Genomic DNA, 23,107 nt, shown 5'->3' with positions numbered 1-23,107 from the left:
TGCTTTTGTGAAGGGTTAATCTGCGTGCGTTTCTCTTGTTGAATTTAGAATGTAAAATTTTGAGGTCAAAGGACTTTTTTTTTTTTTGGTTGGTGTTTGCAAAGTGGTATGTAAATTTCTAGCTATATTTAAATGTTCTTTAATAAAATAGCTCCAGTCCTTGGGCTTGTGTATATCTCCATATTCTTTCTTCCCCCCAAAATTAAGTTCTGCTTCTGTTGCAACATCACTTTTTTTTTCCTTCTTATCTGGTCGAGGTAAATAAGCGAGTTGCTTTATTCAGCAGCTATTGTATTACCTTGAATGTGTGATTTGGTTGTTTTCCGGTTTTATGCACATCAAGGTTATCACAGCTGTTTCTTTGTGATGCTATTACATTGTAGTAGGGTAATGTGTTTTGAGATGTATTAGTGCTGTTTTGATTTTGTTTTTATTTTTTATTTCCTTGACAGTAGCAGAAATGATGACAACGTCCAACAGCTAATCTCTTTGCTGTCTGTGTGCTCCTACTTCACCTTCAACCTCAGCAGCTAGAAAGACTGTAACTGTTTGGTGGGGAAATATTAGTTATATTGCAGAGCTATTACATGTGATGAGACATTCCAGTGCAAAGTACTTAGTATTCAGTGTGTGTACTAAGCTCCTAAGGGCTATAAATACTGTTACATTTGAGGTTTTGTAATGTATCAGGTATGTCTTCTAGATAGCAAATGCAAATTTTCTAGCCCATAGATGGTGCTTGGTGCATTGCTTTACAGTGACTTTTGGTTTGCTTTTCATAGCAGAATCTTCCTTATGAGAAGATGTAAAGTTTAGACAAATTATTTAGGATTGAAATTTCTCAGGTACATGTTTTGTTGCAACAGTGAACATCATAGATGTGGCACTTTAGGGCATCTTTAACTAGTACTGGATTTTGCCAGGGAAGTCTGAAGAATAGTGTTTGGTCAGTGGAGCCTTTGCATGGTAACACTTTGCAGTGAGGATTAAGTAAGCTGTTGTGATCCTGTTATAGCTGTAGAAGTGGAGAGAAGGGTTGAGGATAAGTGAGGATGTGCTGTGGTCTCTCTCATGGCTGACTGAACAGCTGGGTGGGATTTGTTAGTGGTTCACAGCTTGGCTTCAGGAGAGATAAGAAAGGAGTGCTGACCGGGGCCTGGATCTGGGAAGGAGAGTTGTCTATAGCCAGTGAAGTCTATTCTATTTACAGCAGTTTTCACTGATTGAGAATGAATGGGTTGAGGAGGGGAAAGAGCAAAGCTGGAGTTGACAGCTAAACTGTGACACAGCAAGAAAGACTGAAATTATGGGGTGGGGCTAGATGTGGCCCTTAGGAGCAGAGGGCAATGGGGAAAAACTATTTCGCCAGATCCCTTTCCAGCAGTAAACCTGCCAGTCCCTTGCACCCATTGCCAGCTCTCTTTGCACTTATCTCCTGTTTCTTCATTGCAGTCTAACTGGCACCAGGTCACTGGAATGGCGTAAAGCTCTACAAAAGAGAGCTGTGTGACTGGTCTGGCCCATGGAGCTGCCACTCATTCTGCAAACTGTCCCAGGCTTGTATGGAGCTGTGTTGGTGGCTTCCTGCCTCTCAGCCCTGCTGAGCTGAGTGGGTTCTGGACCATTTTCTCTTCTGCTAATCACTCTGATCCATCAGCAGAAAGCCATTGCCTTTGTCCAACTCCACAGGCAAGGCTCTCTTGTTGACAGAAATAAAATGTTTATGAGGAATAAAAAATGAATTGACAAAACATTTCTTATGTTATTAATTTAGTTGCAAATGAAGTGGCAGTGATCATCTGAACTACTGAATGTATATGTAGTTTTTTTAATAAAGCATTCAGATCATGAATAACATGAAGCTTGATGAAAGGGAAAGAAGAAAGTGTTCTTGAATTACTTGAAGTTATCCAAATTGGCAATTTGAATGCAAGGTGTGCATTCAATAAGAATATCTAAGAACAGATATTTGTCATCTACTCTTTGCTCATTGGAAAAGTGCATTTTATTAATTTTAAAAGTTTCTAGTCAAGAGGATGCATCTAAACTTCATTTTGGGGTTATGAAAACATTCAAAATGTGCAGTAAGTGAGCCTGTGCAAGCATTTACCAAGTACACAGTTGTATGCCACACAAGTGCAGTATCCTTTGGTCATTATTTTTACCAGTCAATCTCACATGTACACACTAAGTGCCATCTTTGAAAAGTCATCTATTTGCTGCTTTAGCAAATGTTTTACTTCCAGTGGGAGAATCTCATTTTCTGAATATTAAAATACTGGTAAATCTGTGATGTTTAGCTAGATTGGCTTTCCTAGAAGAAAATGTGTCATGTGCTAATGGCCTGCTAGGTCAAGGGCTAAATTTCAGTCCTTGTTGAAGCTAGTTAATGAACTGTGTGCAGAAACAAGTGTTTCTATGTCTCTGTGTTCATGTTAATAGAGTTCAAGGTCACTGGGAGAGTTGTGGGTTTTAACTTATGTTTTATTTACGCATTCTTTCTTTAGAAGTGTCAAACTCTACTGAACTTGAGTACCTTATGGTTTTATGTATATCCAGTGATTTTATTTTTCTCAGCTGGTTATATGCTAGTAGAGTAAGCATCATTTTTCTTCCTTTATTATGCTGAGGTGGCTAGATGGAAGAATGCATCTTGTTTTGGCTTCTGGAGGGAAGGCCTCTTTTTTGTTTAATGTGTGCTTTTATATAGGGTTATTCTCTGATAGGGATTATAAATATGATTAGGCAGTTATTCTCTCTTCTGGAGGGTTATGTGTGAGATTGCTGGTCAGTAGAGAGAAACGCACACTTTTGACCTTTATATCTCTTTAGACCCATTAGCTCTTGGACATAGTGGTGCTTCTCAAATTGCTTAATTGTTCCAAAGAGATCATTTGTGCTTACTCTTGTTATTGCCGTGTGATGCTGTCTGTGTACACGCTGCCAGAAAACCCATGGTATATTACACTTTTATTGTTATGTAAAGCAGCTGTAAAACAAACCGTGTGATTGTGGTTTTGAAGTCTTTGCTATTGGCTACTTCATTTTTTCCCTTTATGTCTCTAACTTTTACGTTTATAGTTTTGCCACTGTAGGGAGCTAATGAAAAGCAAACATATAGGCTCTTTGTTTAGAGATAATAGTAATAATGCCACACTCAAATTCATGTTGCTCCATATTCCTATTTATTATCCTGTTTCACAGTATAAGAAAAGCTAGGGCATGCCGTGCTGGTTTGGGGGTGAGGTAAGGGTGAGGGCAGGAATTGTTTTTTGTCTTCTCAGCATTAGCTTGACTGTTAACAGTCCTCTGATTTTTAGGAAACTTAAATAGTTGTAGAGCAAGAGAGCACATAGCAAATAAAGGAAGGAAAATACATGTGCAGTAAGGCATTGATATAGAAGAGGGAAAATGTGTTGAGCTGTTTTTTTTTCCAATGCTTGCATGCCTTCAGGGACTGGTCCTGTGTGAACCCTTAGCACCCTTGGTGGGTTGCAAAAGGTGGTCATTTTATGTTCAAATTCCTCTTTACAAGTAGTGCTGAAGATAACAAGGCCTTAAATTACCGTTACTTTTTCTTACCTCTTTTGATACTAGTAATAGAACTGCATGTCTCAGGAGTAAAATCATGAAGTGCATCTGACTTTCAGCTTCAGCTGTTTACAGTAGGAGTACTTGTGGAGATGATGAGTCTCTTGATCATTCTTAGCTCTAGTGGGAGAAGTGTTTAAAAACAGTGAAACAGCCACTGGGCAGCCTCTCTTACAAATCTTCATCTACACTGGTCGCAGTGACTGCCAAGACTTTTTTAATAGTTAGATTCCCTTAGTTGAGTCCATTTTGCTTTAATGGGTGGCTTAGATCCTGCTTTCCTGCTTAGATCCTGCTTTCCACTATGCAGAAACATATGTGAGCTTGGTTGCCTTCCTGCTATAGCATGTGTGCTGGGAAGGCACATATAAGTGTTGGGGGCATGTTCTACTTGGGTTTAAAGAACTGAAACAAACTGTGAAGATGAAAAGATGCTTAGTAAGATGGAATGTGTGTTTGGATTTTGCCAGCATCTAAAGATAAATCCTTTACAGTAGTGAAGGCTCTAAAACATTGCTTTGTTCTACCTCAGTATGTATTCTGCAGTAGCTAAGTTGTTCCAAGAAAAATGGGAATATACTGTAGGTGCCAGACTTTGTCTTTGAAATAAAAGATGTAGGTTTTAGCTCAGTTATATTTTGCTCACCATTTATTTCATTTTAGTAGATTATAAGGTAATGTGTAGTAACTTAGAAATTTAAAAACCTTTAGACATTATCTGTTCAACAGCTTTATGAACACAGTGCTGCATCTGATCCACTTCTTGCTAGTGGTGTTCAGAGTGTGCACAGTTAGCAAACACCCCTTCCAAGTTCACTTGCCAGAAAGCAGTTGTCTTTCTGAGGAAGTAAGGGGCTATTTTCTGCTTACCTTTCTCTTCGTTCCATTTGTCTTGCATGCACAGAAATAGTTCTGTGGAAAAGGATTATAAGATCAGATGCCAAGGACAATGCAGACTTGCCCCCATTAGGCCCAGTGATGCAAATGGCAAGGCCAAGTTTGTCATCATGACTGAGAGCAAAAGTTATTAGCTGTGATCAGTGCTGCATCATTTTGCTGCGTAAGTAATTTGCTGAAGTGATGATGAAATTCTAGATTTGCCATTATGGGAGATGGCATAAGAGCATGTGTGAACTCAAAAAATATCTGAGCAAAGGGGCTAAAGTAAGCACATTCTCTTTTATTGTTTCCAAATGAGCTGCAGTTTTACCGTGCCATTACTGTAGCAATAGCTATTTTAATGGCCACTGAACTGAGTTAGAATACCTACAGAGACTACAGACTGTGTGTGTGTGCGTGTGTAACACTTGCATGTTTATTTACATGGGAGGCATATACACCCTGATTTCATACATGAAATACTGAGTGTGTATGACAAGAACTACTTTTACCACTCAAGTTGGTTTAAAGCTGCACAGCATTTATTGGAAACTCAATCTGAATGTCATCACACTTGATTAAAACGCTTCATTTTATATTTCAGCAGCCTAGATTTCCTTTTTCCATCCAGTTCTGCCAGCAAGTTAAGAGCTAGTTGTGCTCTTGTGCCCTGGGCTGATCAGAGCAGACTGGTGGCTTCCCCTCTGTCTTCAGTGGGTTTCGGCTTGGAAAAGTGAGCACTTAAGCTGTCTAAGGTCACTTTGTTTCATTAATTCTTCCATTGTTAAAAGTATACCTCAAAAAAAAGAAAAAGAAAAAAGATCTGATCCAAATGGCCTATACTGTCAACTGTTCCTCTGTTCCAGAAACTTGCTTTCAAGTCCTGAAAGCTGGTCACATACAGGTAATGCCTTCTGACCTGCAGCAAATGTGTATTAATGATACTGGTGCAAAGATCAGGATTCCATGACACTGTAAAATGAGGCATTATGATGTCAACAGTTTTACTGTTTTTATCATTTCCCTAAGAAGGAGAGAACAACTAAATTATTCAAAATGAAGAGTTTGTAACCCTCATTTAAGTCGAGTGGCGTAAAAGGACTGTGATCTCAGTGCTGTTGGATACTGGTTTTCTTTTTGTACTTCCGTTTTACTATCATGCGGTTTTTAGTATCTAGCAGGAGAGAGTTTCAGCCAAAACAATCCAAATATGCACAGAGCAAGCATGAATGATACTTGACAGGTGGGTAGGATTTCCTGCAGCAACTGCCAGATTTCTGAAGTCAGTTTGCTCCCTGTGTTCTGTGATTTTGCATGAGTGGTCTGATGCTGGTTTGGATGCAAATAGCTGCAGCAGTATCTCTGTTGCTGGAGAGCGAGGGAAGTTGGAATTATGCTTTGTCTGCCTTCTGCTGGCTGACACTGGGTTTCAGGGTAGGTAAGCTTTGTAGCTAGGGATCAATCCTATAGCCTAGGTAATGGACAGCCCTACTGTTTATCTGAAACTGTCTTGTAGTAGCAGGGTTTCCCCTGAAATTGTAACCAGTGTCATCAGTTTGTAATGCTGTGATGTCTCTCTGAAATCTCCTCCATTGTTTTTGTAAATTTATTGCCTCTCTATAGAGACTGCTATTTTATAGAACATTTGGTTGAAGTCATGCTTGAATTTGGTGCAGTTTTCAGCAGTTATGTGCAAATATGGAGGTACCCTCTTTCAGCAAAATGTCTAGAAATGTCTTTGCAGAACTATGACATCAATTTCTTTTATACTGTTCATTTGTGACACTGATGATGACATCTGTGATTTTGCTTATGCTCACAAAGCAAGTTGGAACTGTTTACTATAACAGCCTCTACAACCAGACTTAAAATAGCATGCTGAATTTAATATATGTGATATCAGAGGCTTAGCTGATGTGATGGGTTCTCTTTCTTTTTTATTATCCCGCTCCTTCAGTAGCAACTACATCTACAGCAACAGCTTATATTTCAGTTGTTTAGGGTTTGTAGATTTGGTCTTCAAATATAGATGTTCTGGCATTGAGTAGGGGACTTTTTAACGTTTGTAGTTGTTTTCTGATGTTATCTCATAATCTTGCTCAGAATTCATGAAGTTTGAGTTTCTTTCCTTCCTTCACTTGTTCATTTTTCTCTAATTCTGCTAGTAGGCAGGCAAGTTCACTGTGTCTGGAACAGCATTGCCAGGATGAAATACTTAAGTCATTTATTTAACTGTTCACTTCATGCTGCAGTGAATACTAGTGCAGAAGAAAATAAATTGGAAGCATCTGTTTTTCTTTTCTCATAAGAACAAAGATATATTCTATTGAAATTAAAGGTGGCAAATATAAGAGTAATAAAAGGAAGGTATTATATGTCTTTCATACATATAATTAGACCGTGGAACTTACTGTCACAAGAAATTATTGAGGTGAAGAATGTAACAGGATTTGAAGTAGAATTGGGCAGGCATGTCACTATCATGACTACTCAGAGTAACTCTTAATTATGATGATTTTGGAGTAACACTAAACCCATGCAACCTTACCTTGAGATGTATGAGAAGAGCGTGCTTTCTTCTGTTCTTTTGAGTTAGGCTTGCCTTCTCAGACTAAAATTTATTTGAATTCTGAGCCTAACAGATATTGTGTTGTCCAGAATTGTACAGCTTGTACATATGCAAATGTCTTTCTCTCTCCATTCTCCCTCATACACATTTGCACATATGTCTTGCATATTTTGGGGGCTGGGTATCTTCCTTAAATATGTTGTCCTTTTCCATGTCTCTTTTCCACGTCCCTTTCCATATGAGCTCATCTCAGAAAAGTCTGCTATGTGCTGTCTCTGATCAGGTTGCACAGGGATGCTTATGGAAGTGACCTACAAAATGAGGAGAAGAATCCTAAGTTTTGTGAATGATTAATGCCACATAGAGCAAGAGCCTCAAAATTGATTAAACTTAAGTATGCTGTGAGAAGTGAAATCACTGTATTTCTGTAAAGATAGCAGTGATTGTAGCATGCTTTTTACCATGTCTTGGCTTTTTAACAAGTGGCAACTTTGAATTATGGAATTAATTCCACGGAGTGGAAAACTATCAGGACTGAAGTAATAAATACGTTAAAAGGTTTGAGTATTGTAGTTGACATTTATGCCTGCAAACCTCAGCAGGGCTTTAACCATACAGTTCCTGTGTGTTGGGGCCAGGGAGGAGAAATATCTACTTGATACGCAGAACGTTTTTTTTGTTCTTTAACATTTGTAGAATAGGGAAAGAAAAAAGTAGTTGAGCAGAAGTGTAATAGGAACAGCACTTAGAAATCCCTGGGCAGTAGCCAAAATATTCAGATTCTCTTTTGGGGAGTTTAGGGAAAGCAACTTGAATGCATTATGTGACTTTAAAGGAAAGAACTTTAAGATGTCCCCTGTAGAGGCATTCAGCTTCTTTTCCAGAGCTTGTATGCCTTCCTTTATAAGATTCTGCTGTTCTGTAATTATCTTAAAAAATACATTGAGATTAAGAACAGAAGCAAAGCCTGTTGCTTGTATCTAAAAATGCTCAGCTGCAGCATCAGTTGATGACAAGCTCTTAGAGCTTATCCCTCCATAAAGAATGCAACATTCTGTCCTTTCACCTGATGCAGGAGCAGCAAGAGTGCTTTCAAAAGTGTTCCTTGCTGACAATAAGTATGCCATTCCTCTTGGTCATATTTATGATAATAATATGTAATAAATACATACATACTAGTGCCATCAAATTTTGTGTAATGTTGTTCATTTTATTTCAAAAAAGAATAACAGAGAAATTAGTAGCTTTTAGAGAGAAGGTGGAAAAGATTTTAAAAAAAAAAACAACAACAACAACAAAAAAAAAAAAAACAACTGGGGGAGTTATCAAGTGAAGATACAATTATTACTTACTTCAGATAGTAGACCAAATATTTATTTTCCTTATTTTAATTCTCCAGAGCAAATAGCTGGGAACCTTATTTTCCACTATCTTCTAATGCAAGAACAAAGAAGGTATATGAAATGTGATGAAAACCCTGTGAAATGAGGTTAAAAGATAGATAAACCTGATTTAAAAATTATTTTTCAGAATGAAATTAGGCACAGATTCCGTGCTGTATTACACTGCTGAAACAGGAATTTAGTAAGCTTCAAAAAGACTCCAATTTTTCTATGGAGGGCAGAACCAGACACAGCTACCACTTCGTTAATAATACTGATTTCAAAAGGGAGCCATACATGCTTGTTTTTGAGGTTCAGCTCATTACTGACAAGTGTGTTGCTAATGCGAGCAAAGCAGATGAGCTGGAAGGAGACATCAAATGATCATCTCTGCCCATTTAATACTGGAATCCAGCGCACTGGAGATGGGGCATCAGAACAGGTGTGCTTCAGATCTTGTCCAGGCTGGTGATTCCTTTTGATTAGTTTGTAGAGGAACAAAGCTCTGTGACAAAAATTGCATTTGACCTGTGATCAAAATCTTTTCAGTAACACAGCTTTTATTATGCTAATAGCTGGACTGAGCTTTATTTTAATGTTGCTGAAAAGGGGATAAATGTTTACAGTCGATCTCTTCTTTGTAAATCATGCTATAAAAGTAAAGTGTGTGTGTGTATGTATGTATGTGTATGTAGCACACATATGAGGAGTGTGTGTATGTGTGACAAAAGTATCTTTAAGAGTAGTATCACAGGATCATTAAGGTGGGAAAAGACCACTAAGATCATCTAGTCCAACCATCAACCCATCACCATCATGCCCCCTAATCTCCACCTTTCTTGAACACCTCCAAGGATAGTGACTCCACTACCTCCCTGGATAGCCTGTTCCAACACCTCACCACTCCTGAGAAAAAATTCTTTTTATTAAACTTGAACCTCTTCTGGTGCAACTTCAAGCCATTACCTCTCATCTTTCTGATGTTACCTGGGAGAAGAGACTCACTTCACCTTGCTACAGCCTCCTTTCAGGCAGCTGTAGGGCTATGAGGTCCCCCCTGAGCCTCCTCTTCTGCAGACTAACAATCCCAGCTCTCTCAGCCATTCCCCATAAGACTTGTTCTCCTGTCACTTCACAGCTTTGTTGCCCTTCTCTGGACATGTTTCAGGGCCTCAATGTCTTTCTTGTACTGACAGACCCAAAACTGATTGCAATACTCAGAGTGCGGCCTCACCAGTTTTTGTCCTCAATTAATTAGCCTCAAATAATTGAGTTTTAAAGCTAACAGTGTCTTACTCTAGTATTTAATCTTAAGGTTGACTTTGCCTGATCAAATTCTGTATTTGCAGTATCATTAACTCATAGTTTGCAAGTTCCATGCATGGCATGTAGGTTTCTCTTAATTAAGTCAGTGTAACTGTATAAATAATTTCAGTATTGGCTAGCTTGCTGCTCTCTTGATGATGCTTCTGTTTGAATGATTAACGTTTATTGTGTGTTTATGCATTCTGTTTTACCTTTCTCTGACAAGCTCAGCAGAAGAGAACTATTTTCAGGTAGTCTGCCATAATTGGAAAAGAAGTTGTCTCAACATAAGATTTAGCTACATTTGATTAAAAGCCCAGTATAAAAATTTATTGAAGATCTGCTGTAATGACGAGAGTATCAACTGCTTTTGGAATTTGTCCATTCTTGCTTATTTAAGAAGGCGTTGTGTGTGCTGTAGGGGTTTTAATTATTGACCTTTCTGAACTGAAATCTTGACAAAGGCACTTTAATGAAGACATCTCTCTTCATTTCACTTGAAAGTTCAGATGGGATTACCTAATATAGCTAAGAAAATTTACTAATGTAATGATACTACTGCAGATGTATGTATATACTGTGTGTTGCAGTTAGAAAATCTTTATTTCAATAAAAGGAATATCCTAAATGTCTTTTAGTGAGGAAATGAAAGTGAATTAAGCTGTAGCAACTGGAAACAAGTCATTTTCCTTAATAGTGGCTTTCTGTTCTTCTGTTGATACATATGTAAAATTGCATCAAGCATGATTACTAAGGCTGTCAGTTTTCCCAGGTGTTTTGCAATATATTATTATGTCCATGTCATATTTTTGCCTAATTGTAAGCAATATACTCAATTCTTCTTCTCAAAATTATTTTATTCAATGTAAAATTAGCTGCAAGTTACACATCCATGTCAGTTCTAAAGATCTGTAGGTGTGCCACTGAATTTCTGTTGCCATTGGTCAGTGTGGAAGTATTAACAGCGTAACAAAAGTGATACACAGGTCCCAAAACAGGAAGAGTTCTTTGCTAATCTTTTCACTGTTGCTTTAAGGTGTTGCTTATAACAGTGCTCAGGTTAAAAGGTAAGCAGTGCTGCAAGCTGCTCCTGAGCCAGCTGGGACCAGGAGGATGATGAGGGTTCCTCAACCTGGGCTCCCTGGCAAAAACCCCTCTGCCCACCTGCTGGGGACCTCCATCCTCAGCACGTCCTGTCAGCCAGGGATGTCCCTCAGCATGCACAGCTGCTGTTAAGGCTTCTCTCTTCACTGGGAGCTGCAGAGGAGTGGAGCATGTGCTGGCTTCTGTGTGCGTGCTTTGTATAAGAGGTGTAAGTGATGTAAAGCACTGAGTTGAAACTCTCACTGCCTGGCACTTCTTTGCCTTTAATGTTTTCTTACATTCATTAGATGTGTCAAAAATGTAACGAAATGAAGGTACTGTGAAGTTTAAAAGCCAAAACTGAGAGTGTGACAATAATGGCATTTTTGCTTTGGGGTGAATTATTTCACATCAATCGCCAAACGGTCTTGCGGAGGGAAAAATAGTAACTGTTCACCAGTTACCTGGACTCTGCAGGATCAGGCAGGATCAGTTAGCTCAGTTAGCACCAGCGCTGTACATGTTGTTTAAAGGCATGGCTTAGTCTTCTTTTGGCACCTGATGTGGATTAAGTGTAATGTTCCTAATACAAAGAAATAAACAAACTTGGGAAGGCCACCACGAACGTATGTATGTTCAAGCTATCCTTGTGACAGTGCTATCCAAAAGAAAATCAAAAGCTTGTGTTTTTTAATTTAAATTCCTTGAAATATATACCTTTGTTTCAGGCTTTTGCCGTCAAAGTCAGCTTCAGAATATATATTGTAGCAGTAATATGTAAATAATGATTAGCTACTGTGACCTGGTGCATTTGTAACTGTTAACAAGGCCAACTTGCAGTGGTATCTAAACAGTTTTCTGTCTGCTGTGTAATTGACTGGCAGCTGTGCTATATTAAAGAAAATCTTAAAAAAAAAAAAAGTGAACTTGCATCTCGGATCTCTCAGATAAAAAATTTCTAGTCTGTGCGTGTTGGCTTAAAACTCAAAGGCAGTGCTGTCATGACTTCTGCTAGGCAACTTCAATAGTAGTTTACAGCTGTGAAAATAAAATAAGTGGTCTGGGCTGTGCAGCATAATTGATACTATTTTTTGTGGTCTTGAGAAGTGTAAGACTTTTTTTTTTTTGAGTGGTTTGTTCAATTTTGCTGTTGCCACCTGCAGTGCAAGTGCTGTAATCCAAATGCAGTCATCCTGATTTGTTCAGTGAATGACAATGAAAGAAAATGAATGTAAGGAGCTTAGTGTAGATAAAGGAGAAGGGGAAGGCATCCAGATGAGATTTTTCTTTCTTGTTTCACTAAAATATCATGTTTCATGTATCACTAAAATACGTCCTTCAGAACATAATGTATTTTAATTAGCAACATAATGTTATCTGTATCACCATTGGTATGCTGATTGGAAGCAATATAGTGATGTGAAGCCAAGATAATGTGATGACCTGGTTCTCTAGTTAGGTAATGTTGACTCTGCCTATCCCCGATCTAATGGGGAAGAGACTGTTGGTGTTGATCAGCTGATAGACTTAATGTGTAGCCTTTATTTTTTGTTAGGGCAGGTTGCTTGCTATAGAGGTAGGTGGTGGGACAGACAAATCAGTTCTACACATGTACCACATGCTCCAGATCTTATTTTCCTTTGGGTACGTTCTCTTAGTAACTTAAAATTGCACGTAAACTAGCAATCTTAAAACACCATGTCCTCTGTTCTGAGTGCAGAATTACCATATTTCAGTACAAGGGAGGTAGTAGTGCATCTCTAGTCTGACAGTACAACTGTCTGGCCTCTTTAAAATAACCAGTTCCTTCCCATGGAAATATGACAGCTAGTTTGAGGAGACAGTTTGGTGAAGCAACAAGAGCTATGTCCTTATTAGCCTGAGGAAGTTTGAGAGCCTTGTCTGCTTTCAGTATTCAGCATTGCGAGGGCTTCTTGCCAAGCGTTACATGTCATCTTTAACTTTCTGGGGCCAGTTTTTCCAAGCTGGTTTGCTGTTGTCATCTCTAAGTTATTTAGCATATACTTTTTTTTTTGATCTACAGAATTACTGGTGATAATTAGATCTGTTGTGCTAACTGATGATGATAAACTGCAAGGTAACCATCTACTGCATTATCTCAGTGCTGGCTAGGCAGACATAGGAAATAGAATCTTTTTTCTCTTTTTTCATTTTTTAAAAGGCAAACGACTTTGGAAGAAAGTGAAGCTTCCAGATCGTGTTGGTCCTAACAAAGGAGTTAACTTAGAAATTTTACAACTGGTGTACTTCTGAGTGCCTGAATATTTATGATGTGCTGTATTTTTTTTCCATCGGGTCCCATGCTGATTTAGATAGGCATGGAGATGCTTGTGGAGGACAGACAGAAAGACTGATCTAGGTTCCAGCTCAATTTTGGCATGGTGAGATGTATGCTACATTTGAGATTAGTGATACAAAAATCTTGGTATTTGTTAATAGTATTGGTTCTCTTTCATTATGTTTATAAACAGAATTGCCAGTTCAATGCAGGACAGCCACTTTAAGAGTATGTTTGCTTTACCAAAAAATCAAAATTACAGAAACAAATAGTTTTACTAGTTACAAGTCCAAACGAACCACCAGAAATAGATGGAATATGAGGAGATTCCAAGAAAATGGTATAATTGCAAAAACACTGCATTTCTGGCACTGCCTGTTTTTGTGACCAATTGTAAATTACACATCTGTGCCACAAATACTAAATTTGGAAATAATGTCTGATGATGTGAAGGAGTTTCTGTCCCCATGTTGGCAGCTAACAGACCAGTGAACAAATGGCAGGAAAGAAACTGTTGTAAAAATAACACAAGGTTAAGTTGGCAGAGCACAATTTCTACCATCTCATCTTCTTGTCATTTTAAATAAGCCATTGGTAACTGTTAGGCAAGTCAGATTCTCTTCTGCTCTTTCCAATTTGTTTTGGTGTTTCTTGTGCAGGAAATTATTTAATGGGAGCTGCAAGGTCAAATACAAGCCAGTGCGTTTTAAGTTTCATTTTCTTTTTTTGGTCAAGGTGTCAACCTATAACTATGAGGAGAGAAGAAGAACAGATTTGCATATAATGAAGATAATTTCATTAACTTCTGAAAGTTTGACATTGTGTTTGCATACTGTATACAGCAAAGCTGCAGACTTTCTTACGATTTTGGTCCACTATTCTGTAGTCCTGTTGGACACTTTGAAAATGTTCCTATCTGTGGTAGGATGAACTTAAGTTCTTTGACACAGAGAAGCTAGGAATAAGCCAATACGAAGGAAAATGGAAGCCCTTGAGACCTGAGCAGGCTGGATTTATTGTCAGTTTTGGAACCAATGCTAAATGGATTAATTTTGCTTGAACCTTTTTATGAGGACTTGCTTCTAAATTGATTATTGTTAAACTAAATAGAGCTGCAGCACTCTCCTGAGAATATAATGTCTCCTCCTGACCTCCCTGTTAAGTGAGATTTTATTTCAAATCTTTGAAGCCTGATTTAAAAATCAAACTTTGCATCAAAATTATTCAATTATTTTTATAAAGTGGTTGAGTAGTAACACCACAGCAATATTTTGCAGAGACTGAAATATTTCAGGTGAACATCTTAAACATGCAAATATTCCTGAGCGTTTATTTTTCTGCTTTAGCTGAAAAGAGTGAAGTCCTGGCAAGGGTCAGGCTCTTTTGCTTGTTGTGTGATCTTGTTGCCAAATATTTTATATATATCTACATATAAAAACCTCGTCGTATTTTCTTCTTTCTTTCCCCAAAGAAATCCACCTGAAACAGTTTTCCTTGAAGTCTTATAAATCCCCATATAACACCTTATCAGCTCCATTATTGGAACTATTTAGTTATTTAGCTCCTTTTTAACCTTGTGAGAACATAATTCACTGCACAGTTTATCCTCCAGTTTAAGCGTTGTGCAATTTATGTGCAATTTTTCAACCTTCCTCCCCAATTTTACATTAGCCTGGTACTTAAGGGAAAAGCTTTCCCAGATGCTAAAACAGAAATGTTGTGCGTGCTGTTTTGTGTGAGAAATGTGGTGGGACTTGTGAGGTACTTACTGTGAGCAAAAACACTGTGACTGCCATTTTAAATTTAAGATAGTAATTTCAGTGAGTTACAACAAAAAATAATATTTACCAATTTGTAATTGAAAGCCATGTCCCCAAACATGCATAGATGGAGAATTCAGTTTTGATATTACAATTCTGTAGTTGGGATTGCTGCTGCCATAGAACGTTTAATCTTTACTCACTTACCTCTCCTTTCCTTCCTTCACTGCCTTCTTATGCTTTAATTATAGCCAGCTGCAACTTTTTTCCCCTACTCTTTTTTTCCTCATGTCTCTCACTGAGTTCATAGGCATTTCATCTATGGTCAGGCCATCATTTTTAGCTTGTCTTGGCTGTGTATAGCGACAGTGGGCAACATTGTCATGCTGGTTCACATGTTCACTTGGTAATTCAGTATGGCACCATTCATTATGCGTGGATGGCAAGAAGGGATTTTGTTGTGGTTTCTATTTTCCTTGTATTTAAATTTTTCAACTAGAACTGGAAGCAGGGAAATTTAGATCTCACTTTTAAATTATATCACCAGAAATTGGCAATAAAATGGATGACCTGGGGTACCTTTTTAACTAGTTCTGTCTTGTTTGGTCAGATTTCCTCCTAATAACTATGTAGTGCTTAAATGTTTATTTTATAATTGAAAAACATAATGAAGTTGTGTTTTCTGTAAGCACTGTAGCAGGCTTAGCCTACTGGGGTCCATTATGTGTATGGAATATCTCAGTACTGTAGTAATAAAAGTTATAATGTATTTTATTAGATAAAGCATATGTAAGTGTTGACAATTTATTTCTAAAATTACTGCTATGCATTAATACAGTTTTTCCAGTAACTTATGTCCAAAAGATTAGCTGCTTGCTTTTTTGTTTATCTTTCACATTATTCTTTGGCGTTCTCATTTCTAACGTAGTTTGCTTAAAGATCTGTAGAACAGGATTTTTCTAAATGAAGGATTTTGTACGAATGTTTTTCAGTGGCTACTCTGGACTCTTCATTTGCTTCGTACCAGACCTCTGTGCCTGCCTGCCCTGCTACTCAAAGACTTCTGCAATCCCAACGTTGGGTTTAACATTGACATTGTAGATTACTGATCCCAGCATGGACCCACATGGTAGACTTCTAGGAAAGGCAGCATTTCCAGCATGGGGGTAGGAATGTTTTAGATTAGGAAGGAAAATCAAAAAAGCACCAGAACTTCATGTGAGAATGTCATGCACTATCTCTATAAACTACCCAGCCAAAACTTGTAGCACGTTCTGTGCTTACATCTTCAAGAAGGAGGGGGGGAAGGAAACAGACCGCCTAACAGTCAACTGATTATTTCCTGAAGCTGTCTAATGAGGTGATGAACATTCAACCACTGAGATGCAATTCTGTCCTTCACTGCTTCTTAGCTACAAAATAAAACAGCAACAAAAAAATTAGTAATGTTGCTTTCAATTTGTAGTGGAGTGGCTTTGGGAGTTGTTCATTTCTGTACCACCTTGAATCTTTGTAGGTTGTTGATACGTTTTCATCTTTCTCTTTGAGTTATTTGGAAAAGGTTGAGTGAATGGTGTTCTCGGAAGTTGTATTTACTTTCCACAAGTGTGTAACTTCAAAATATTTAGCTAATTGCGTTAGACTCTTCATATTCAGGGCAGAATAACCTCAAAAATAGAATCTGGAGATACAGATAGTTGGAGTACGAGTTCACGGTTTTGTTGTTTGTGGTTTTAATGGAAGTGTTGTAGTTTTTCATTAGCTGTTATTTACTTCAGCATACCATGGAATTGTGCTTATTATCACCCTGATGGGAGGCCAGCTCTGGCATTTTAAACTACTTGGCTGAAATAGTTTCCTTGAGAAATTAGTTTCTTTGATATATATATATAATAGCCCAGTGTCTGCAGCGTTGCCTGATTTTGATTCATCTGTCACTAACTACATTGATTCACTGTTGCATGTTTTCTTTGTCTCAAAGAAGAGGAACTGGACTATTCATGGGGCTGCATTTTTTTTTTTTTTACTGGAGGAAAAGGTTATGTTACCATTTGGTCAGCTCTTAGGAAGGGCTAGGTAGTTTCCAGAAGCTGATGTAAATGGTAGGCCCTTTAAGTCACTTCTTTCTGGGACTTTCCAGGAGAATGTCAACAGTGTGTACTGGGATTGTCATACATGCACTATAAGCAGTGAGCACCAGAAAATCTTGCCTTCCCTTTGTGCCATAAAGTGATCTGCTCAGAAACGCCTGGGTAACTAAGTTGGCATGTACAAAATACCAGGTTAGCTTCTTGCAATGAAGGCTTGAGGCAGTGGTTCTGTCTGTCCCATGTAACACAAAAAGCCACAGGCTGGCTGTTCTTGCAGACTACCCAATCTGTCACTTCAGCCTTTTCAGTACATGGAAAAGTAGACGTGTGTGTCCTCTCCTTGGACACTGAATCTCTGAGGCAGAGTCCTCTGCTTACAATTGCTTTTCTCCCTCTGTATCACAAGGTATGCAGCTTTCTTAGCTGGGCTTTATTCTGCTCCCTAGCCTACACTGCAGGCATTTCTAATTTACCTGTTTGGTTTCTAAATTGAGAAAGAATGCAACACCTGCCAGCAAAGAAAGGCAGAACTAGATTTGTTTTTTCCACAGTGACACAAGGCTGGCTGGGGCTTTGCCCAGGCAGGGCTTTGAATTTGGTCTAGTGCGTGCCTAGAGTTTCTCTCTGCCTTGCATTTACCAGCAAGATTCAGACTTCTGCTTCCAGACTTAGAAAGCTAGAGAGTCCTTGACCAAATGCTACCTTTGCACTGCCCAGTTTCCTATGGACATGGGTTGTAAAGCTGCAACAGACAAGCTAGCAGCAACCTGGGGATGATCAGAAATAGCTGTCACGGTGAGCATGGTGCAGCTTCACTGAGTGTGTCATTATTTTTCCAGGGAAGAGAGATGACTGCCTACAGTGTTGTGTAACAATGCCACATGATACTGTAATGATGAGTTGATGTTGTTGTCTTTTTTTTTTTTTTTCTCCAGTTTTCCTTCCAATGTTATTTTTCAGTTTGCACTGTCAGTCTTCCTCTCATTTCTTTCATTGAAAATGAAGATGTTTGAGCCGTTGAGCTTAATACAGAGTTTGTAGCTTGTATTCTCTCATCTTGAAGTGAAAACTATTTCTGTTTTATCAGTTAAAATTCCATTCCCAATGGTCATGCATTGGACAACTTCAGAATGTTTCATCAGTAAATGTGGGCGCTTTATTTGAGCAGTAGTGACATACATCAGGGAATGTGGAAGCTGTGCCTGTGAGCCCTGTATCTATGTATCAGTGAATTTCTTTTTGGAGCAGATCATTGCAAGGATTTAAAACAAAAAAAATATATAATCTTTAGCCTTTGAGAGTTTTTTGTATCTCTACTGAAAGTTAATGCCACTGCACTTATGCTGTGTTCCATTATCTGTGTGTTTCTGTTAAGACTAGGTCGTCTTGAGCTGCTTGATATTACCTAATCCTTATATAAACTCAGGCAATATTGCTCTGAAGCTGACTTGCATTTTCCTCTTTCAGTCTTTCCTTTGTGAGAAATCAATGTCAATATGTAAAAGTTGGACATCTACAGCTGTTTCTCTCCATTAATTGAATTAAAAAAAAATAAGCTTAGTACATCACTGTTAAAGCTTTCTGATGTCTTACAAAGGTGTTGCACATTTTTAATACAGAGTCTAGCAGTGTGTTACTTGCATGCAGTGAGAGCTCTAATTGGAAACCTAAGAGGATACAAAAGATTTCTAACACCGTTATTTTTAAGTTTATGGGATTTCTTTCATTGACAGTCCTTTGGGTTGAAGCTGGGAATAAAGTACAGAAACGTTGAAATGTTTCTTATTGGTTCAGAGGGTTGTACTCAGTGCTAATCATGCATCACATTTCTTGAAATGCTGAAGTGCTCCCAATTGGCAGCTTTTGTGACATAAATTCCTGCAGTAAATTGTTGATGACAAAGCTCAAGGACCTCTTCTGTTCAGTAGCTCCATCCTTAGCAGAGGGAGGAGAGGATGATAGCTGGTGCAGCTGGAGTAATGGTACATGTCAGTAGGTTGCTAATACATGAAGAGGTGATTCCTTGGAATGGTGTCCAAGAGAGTCCTTTTCAGCAAGTTTTCACAGTTAAGCTGTCCTTTTTCAAGAGCTAGAATTTCCTGTCAAAACATACTGCTATTCCAGCCTGTTGCAGAAGTGGTGGCTGGAGAGCACTGAGTGCCCTAATATACCAACCTGCACAAAACAAGGGAGAGTCTTTAAGGTGGAGCAGGATGCCAGGAGTGCTTGGGATAGGATGGCTTTCCCTTGTATTTAGTACAGATCTCAAGCTGTGTGAGGCTTTGTTTTGAAGAGAGCAATCGTTCCCCAGCAGATGGTGCAAAGATCCTTTCCCCAGTGAATGGTGCAGAGATCCTGTCTCCCTTTACTGCTTCCCTACCTGCCTCCTGCCCCTGGAGGCATACTGTTAGTCATAGTTTCACTGACATTGAACTACTTGGCGTCAAAATGTTAAGAACTTGTTTGTTTAATATGAAAATAAAATTCTAGAGAGATTTGATAACTAGGAGAGCTAGTTTGCTTTCTCTCCCTTGATTTTTCCCTGCTGTCAAGAAAATATTAACCAGTACTGCAAAGAGCAGCAAAAAAAACCCAGCACCCGTATCTCACATCCCTCTTGTTATGTCTTTGTAATTGTGTGTTTATTTGTGACACTTACTAGCACCTAGCAATTACTCTGGTTCCCTTCACGTTAATCAAATTTGCACCGTCCCGTATGTATCGAACTTATTAGATTGCCTTCCTTCTTGAGTAGCGTTCTCCATGATTGTTACAATGTGAAAAGAACCTTTTATTTTGTTTGTTTGTTTTAATCATTCTGTCTTATATTGGCCCTTCGTTTTGTGTTGGGGATGTTAAAATCCAGCCCCTTACAGAACAGGAGGAGAAGAGATTTCTAAAATCCTAGACGTACACGATGGAGAAAGCTGTGTCAGTACCTCAGAATCACACAGAATCACAGAATCACCCGGGTTGGAAGATGCATACCTCACTGTATGCAAAAGGAATTTGTGGCTCTAGCATCTAGTGGATAAAATAATATGGTAGTAGCACAGGAAGAAAAAGGTAGCAGTGGAGTCCTAAGCCATTTATGGCTTTATTGGTTGAGCTGTACTTAGAAATACTCAGACGTATGGCACGCTGCAGAGCACGGGTGTCTTAGGATCTCAGTAAAATTAATTTTTCAACAAGCAGACACTTGCGCTCTGCAACACCTTTAGTTCATACAGCTCTTTGTGAGCTGCTGGTATCTGGAGAATCTAGGATTAGACAAAGCTGATTTGAGAAAGCAGTGTTTTAATTTGACATGGTGATTTTAATTCTCCTCACAAAAAGCAGTTTTGTTATACAAGGTCTATGGGATGAGTTTGTTTGGCTTCATTTTAGAAGTCAGTGTGGCAAAATGATACAAGTGTAGAAAATTCTGATATTTAAGGGTACTATCACATGTATTTCACTTTGTTTAATTACACAATGAGCCATGGTTTAGGAATAATACAGGAACATATTTAATCTTGAACACAAAAGATTAACAGAATTAACATAAATCCTGAATTTCCTTAGTATGGTCTTTGATGTGGTGCGTGCAGTTATAGCAAGGTGGAACTGGTGCAGTCATTTCTGAAATACAGTAGAAATTTGTTTTTTGAAACTTAGATTTTTCTCTTCTGTTGAGACCTTATAGCTTGTTAGGAGGAGTTCTAGGCAGTGATGATTTGTAAATGTCAGGTGAGATAAGCTGAAAAACATACACCACCTCTAATTTCTCAGCTTTGCTAAGCGGTCTGAGATGATTGTGGATCCAGGTAAGATTTCTGAGATTCTGGAAGCATTCGATTTACTTCAATCACTTTTTCTCCAGGTGGTTTATGAAGTGTAGAACTGAAAACATTCCTTCATGTCATAATTTGTGAGTGGAAGAGGTCATGTTTATTTAACTGTGGTAATATTTCTAAACCAGTTTTGTTTTGTTGTTTCCTAGTGCTGGCCCCAAAGGTGATAACATCTACGAATGGAGATCAACCATTCTAGGACCTCCAGGCTCTGTCTATGAGGGAGGTGTTTTCTTCCTTGACATCACATTTACACCAGAATATCCTTTCAAGCCTCCAAAGGTAAGAGACCTGTAATTTGTATCTTCTGTTATGAAAGTTCAACAAACCATTGAGTAGCAGGCAGTATTAATGGGAATGCAGCCCACGTGAAAGCCAGTTTTGGTTGAGAAGGAGCTTAAGCTCATTTCAGATATTACGTTGGTTTCTGCTAACTGATGTTAATAGCTTTTACAATCCACTTCATCCCTACTTTAAAATCTGTTGGGTTTTTTTTTGCCTGTTTTTGTTTGTAAGAGATCTTAAACAATTAATTCAAGCATCAGAACTGGTCTGAGAAACTAAAAAGTAAATAAACTTGGGGAGAGGGTGAAGGATACAAATGAAAGTATTTGTACCTCAAAGTACTCAGTTACGATGAGCATTATGGTTTTGCATGTTTGTACTACTCTAAAGCAGCATTTAGTTTTTCTGTTTTGTTGGGTACTTGAATTGTTCACTTACCTGTACAAATTTTTCTACAGGCGTGTTATATTTGTGAAGTTCTTGTATTCCAATATTGTTTTGTTCTAATGCTACAAGGCAAATACCAATGTAAGTGAATGTTATCTTGTGGTTAACATACTTGGCCAGAGAAAGAGAGTTGGGTTTCAAGAAGAGGTGGCTGTGGACATGCTTCATGTTTGCCTTGTATTTGAAAGCACTTATGTGTATGTTTAACTTCTTAAAAGTAATTGCAGTGATAAGGTAAACACCCATGACTGTCCCCGATGGCTTTGGTCTAGTCTGTAATAGAAAGGACTTGTCATAGTCCGGGCTGTCAGAGGAGACCAGGCTAGTTGGTTGTACTGGCCCTAGAATCATAAAATATCCTGTGTTGGAAGGGACTCACAAGAATCATCAAGTCCAAATCCTTGCTCCACATAGGACTACTGAAAATTCAGATGACTTTTTAAAGCATTGTTCAAATGCATCTTGAACTCTGGCGGGCTTGGGTCCATGACTGTGGCCACACGGAGCCTGTTGTTCAGTGCCTGACCACACTCTCTGGTTTAGAACTGTTTCCCACTACCCAGCCTTACCCTCCCCTGTTGCAGCTGCATGTCATTCTCCAGGGTCCTTTCACTGTCACCAGAGAGCAGAGATCAGTGCCTTCCCTTCTGTTCCCCTCATGTGAAAGCCGTAGGCTGCAAAGAGGTCTCCATTTAGTCTCCTCTGCTCTGGGATGAACAATCCAAAGGACCTCAGTTGCTTCTCATATGTCTTGCCCTCTAGAGCCTTCACCATCTTTGTAGCCCTTCTTTGGACACTCTCTAATAGTTTAATGTCCTTCTTTTATTGTGGCACCCAAAACTACACACAGTACTTGAGGTGAAGCTGCACCAGCACAGAACAGAGTGGGAGGAAGATCCCTTCCTTCCCTTGATGTGCTAGTTATGCTTGCTTCCCAAATAGAGGAAAAAAATGTTCATCTGTTCTTGCTAGCCTAACTACATACTAACTACATAGTTTCTGGTAGTATTAACAGGGCTTTAAATTCCAGCCCTAAGTTAGGGCTCAGATTCACAAGCAGTGTTGTCTACTTTAGACATCACTATAGGTTTCTCTGTTGAGCACCCGTCCATCCTTCTTTGGGTGCTCCCAGACAGCATGGATGCATCTCTTTTGTCTTATGTTAAAATTGATTTCAGTTCAGAATAGTTTTTCATCGTTTTGGTTTTAATTAGTTTGTACTGGGTATTTTAGTTTGACTATCCACAGTATTTTGCTTGAAGAGCCTAATAAGCATTTGAAGAGGAAGTTTTATTATCCCTTGTATGCTTTGCCTTGTCTTTGCTTCCTGTGCTCCCGAGGATCCCAGGCTTCTCCAGCCTGATGCCTTAGCAGACCTTACATACCTACCAACTGCTAAGTGCGAAGTTCCCTGACACAAAAACCAAGTTACAGTTGTGTCATCTCTGCTCAGCCCTGCTTTCTATTCTGGGCCCGAGATGGTGATCTCATTGCCTTTATCTTTGGATCTAAACCCTCACCCAGGCAAAAAGAAGGGTGGAATTAAAAAAAAGAAAAAAAAAAAAAGAAAAAAAAAAAAAAAAA

The 23,107-nt window shown here is 38.6% G+C and overlaps 1 protein-coding gene across 2 annotated transcripts in view; it reads left to right on the top strand.

The window, feature by feature from the left end:
• Nucleotides 1-23,107, top strand: part of UBE2E1 (ubiquitin conjugating enzyme E2 E1) — a 43,859-nt gene that overhangs the window by 14,632 nt on the left and 6,120 nt on the right. For both annotated transcript variants that reach the window (XM_042816883.1, XM_042816882.1), the window contains exon 4: nt 20,941-21,073. In XM_042816883.1, coding sequence (XP_042672817.1) covers nt 20,941-21,073 — 133 coding nt within the window. The remainder of the gene's footprint in view (nt 1-20,940; nt 21,074-23,107) is intronic.

This window comes from Centrocercus urophasianus, unplaced genomic scaffold (genome assembly GCF_019232065.1).
Source record: "Centrocercus urophasianus isolate 14NV4802_14NV808 unplaced genomic scaffold, USGS_Curo_1.0 seq_16, whole genome shotgun sequence".
NCBI classification, from domain to species: domain Eukaryota; kingdom Metazoa; phylum Chordata; class Aves; order Galliformes; family Phasianidae; genus Centrocercus; species Centrocercus urophasianus.
This window is presented reverse-complemented; position numbering and strand designations above follow the sequence as displayed.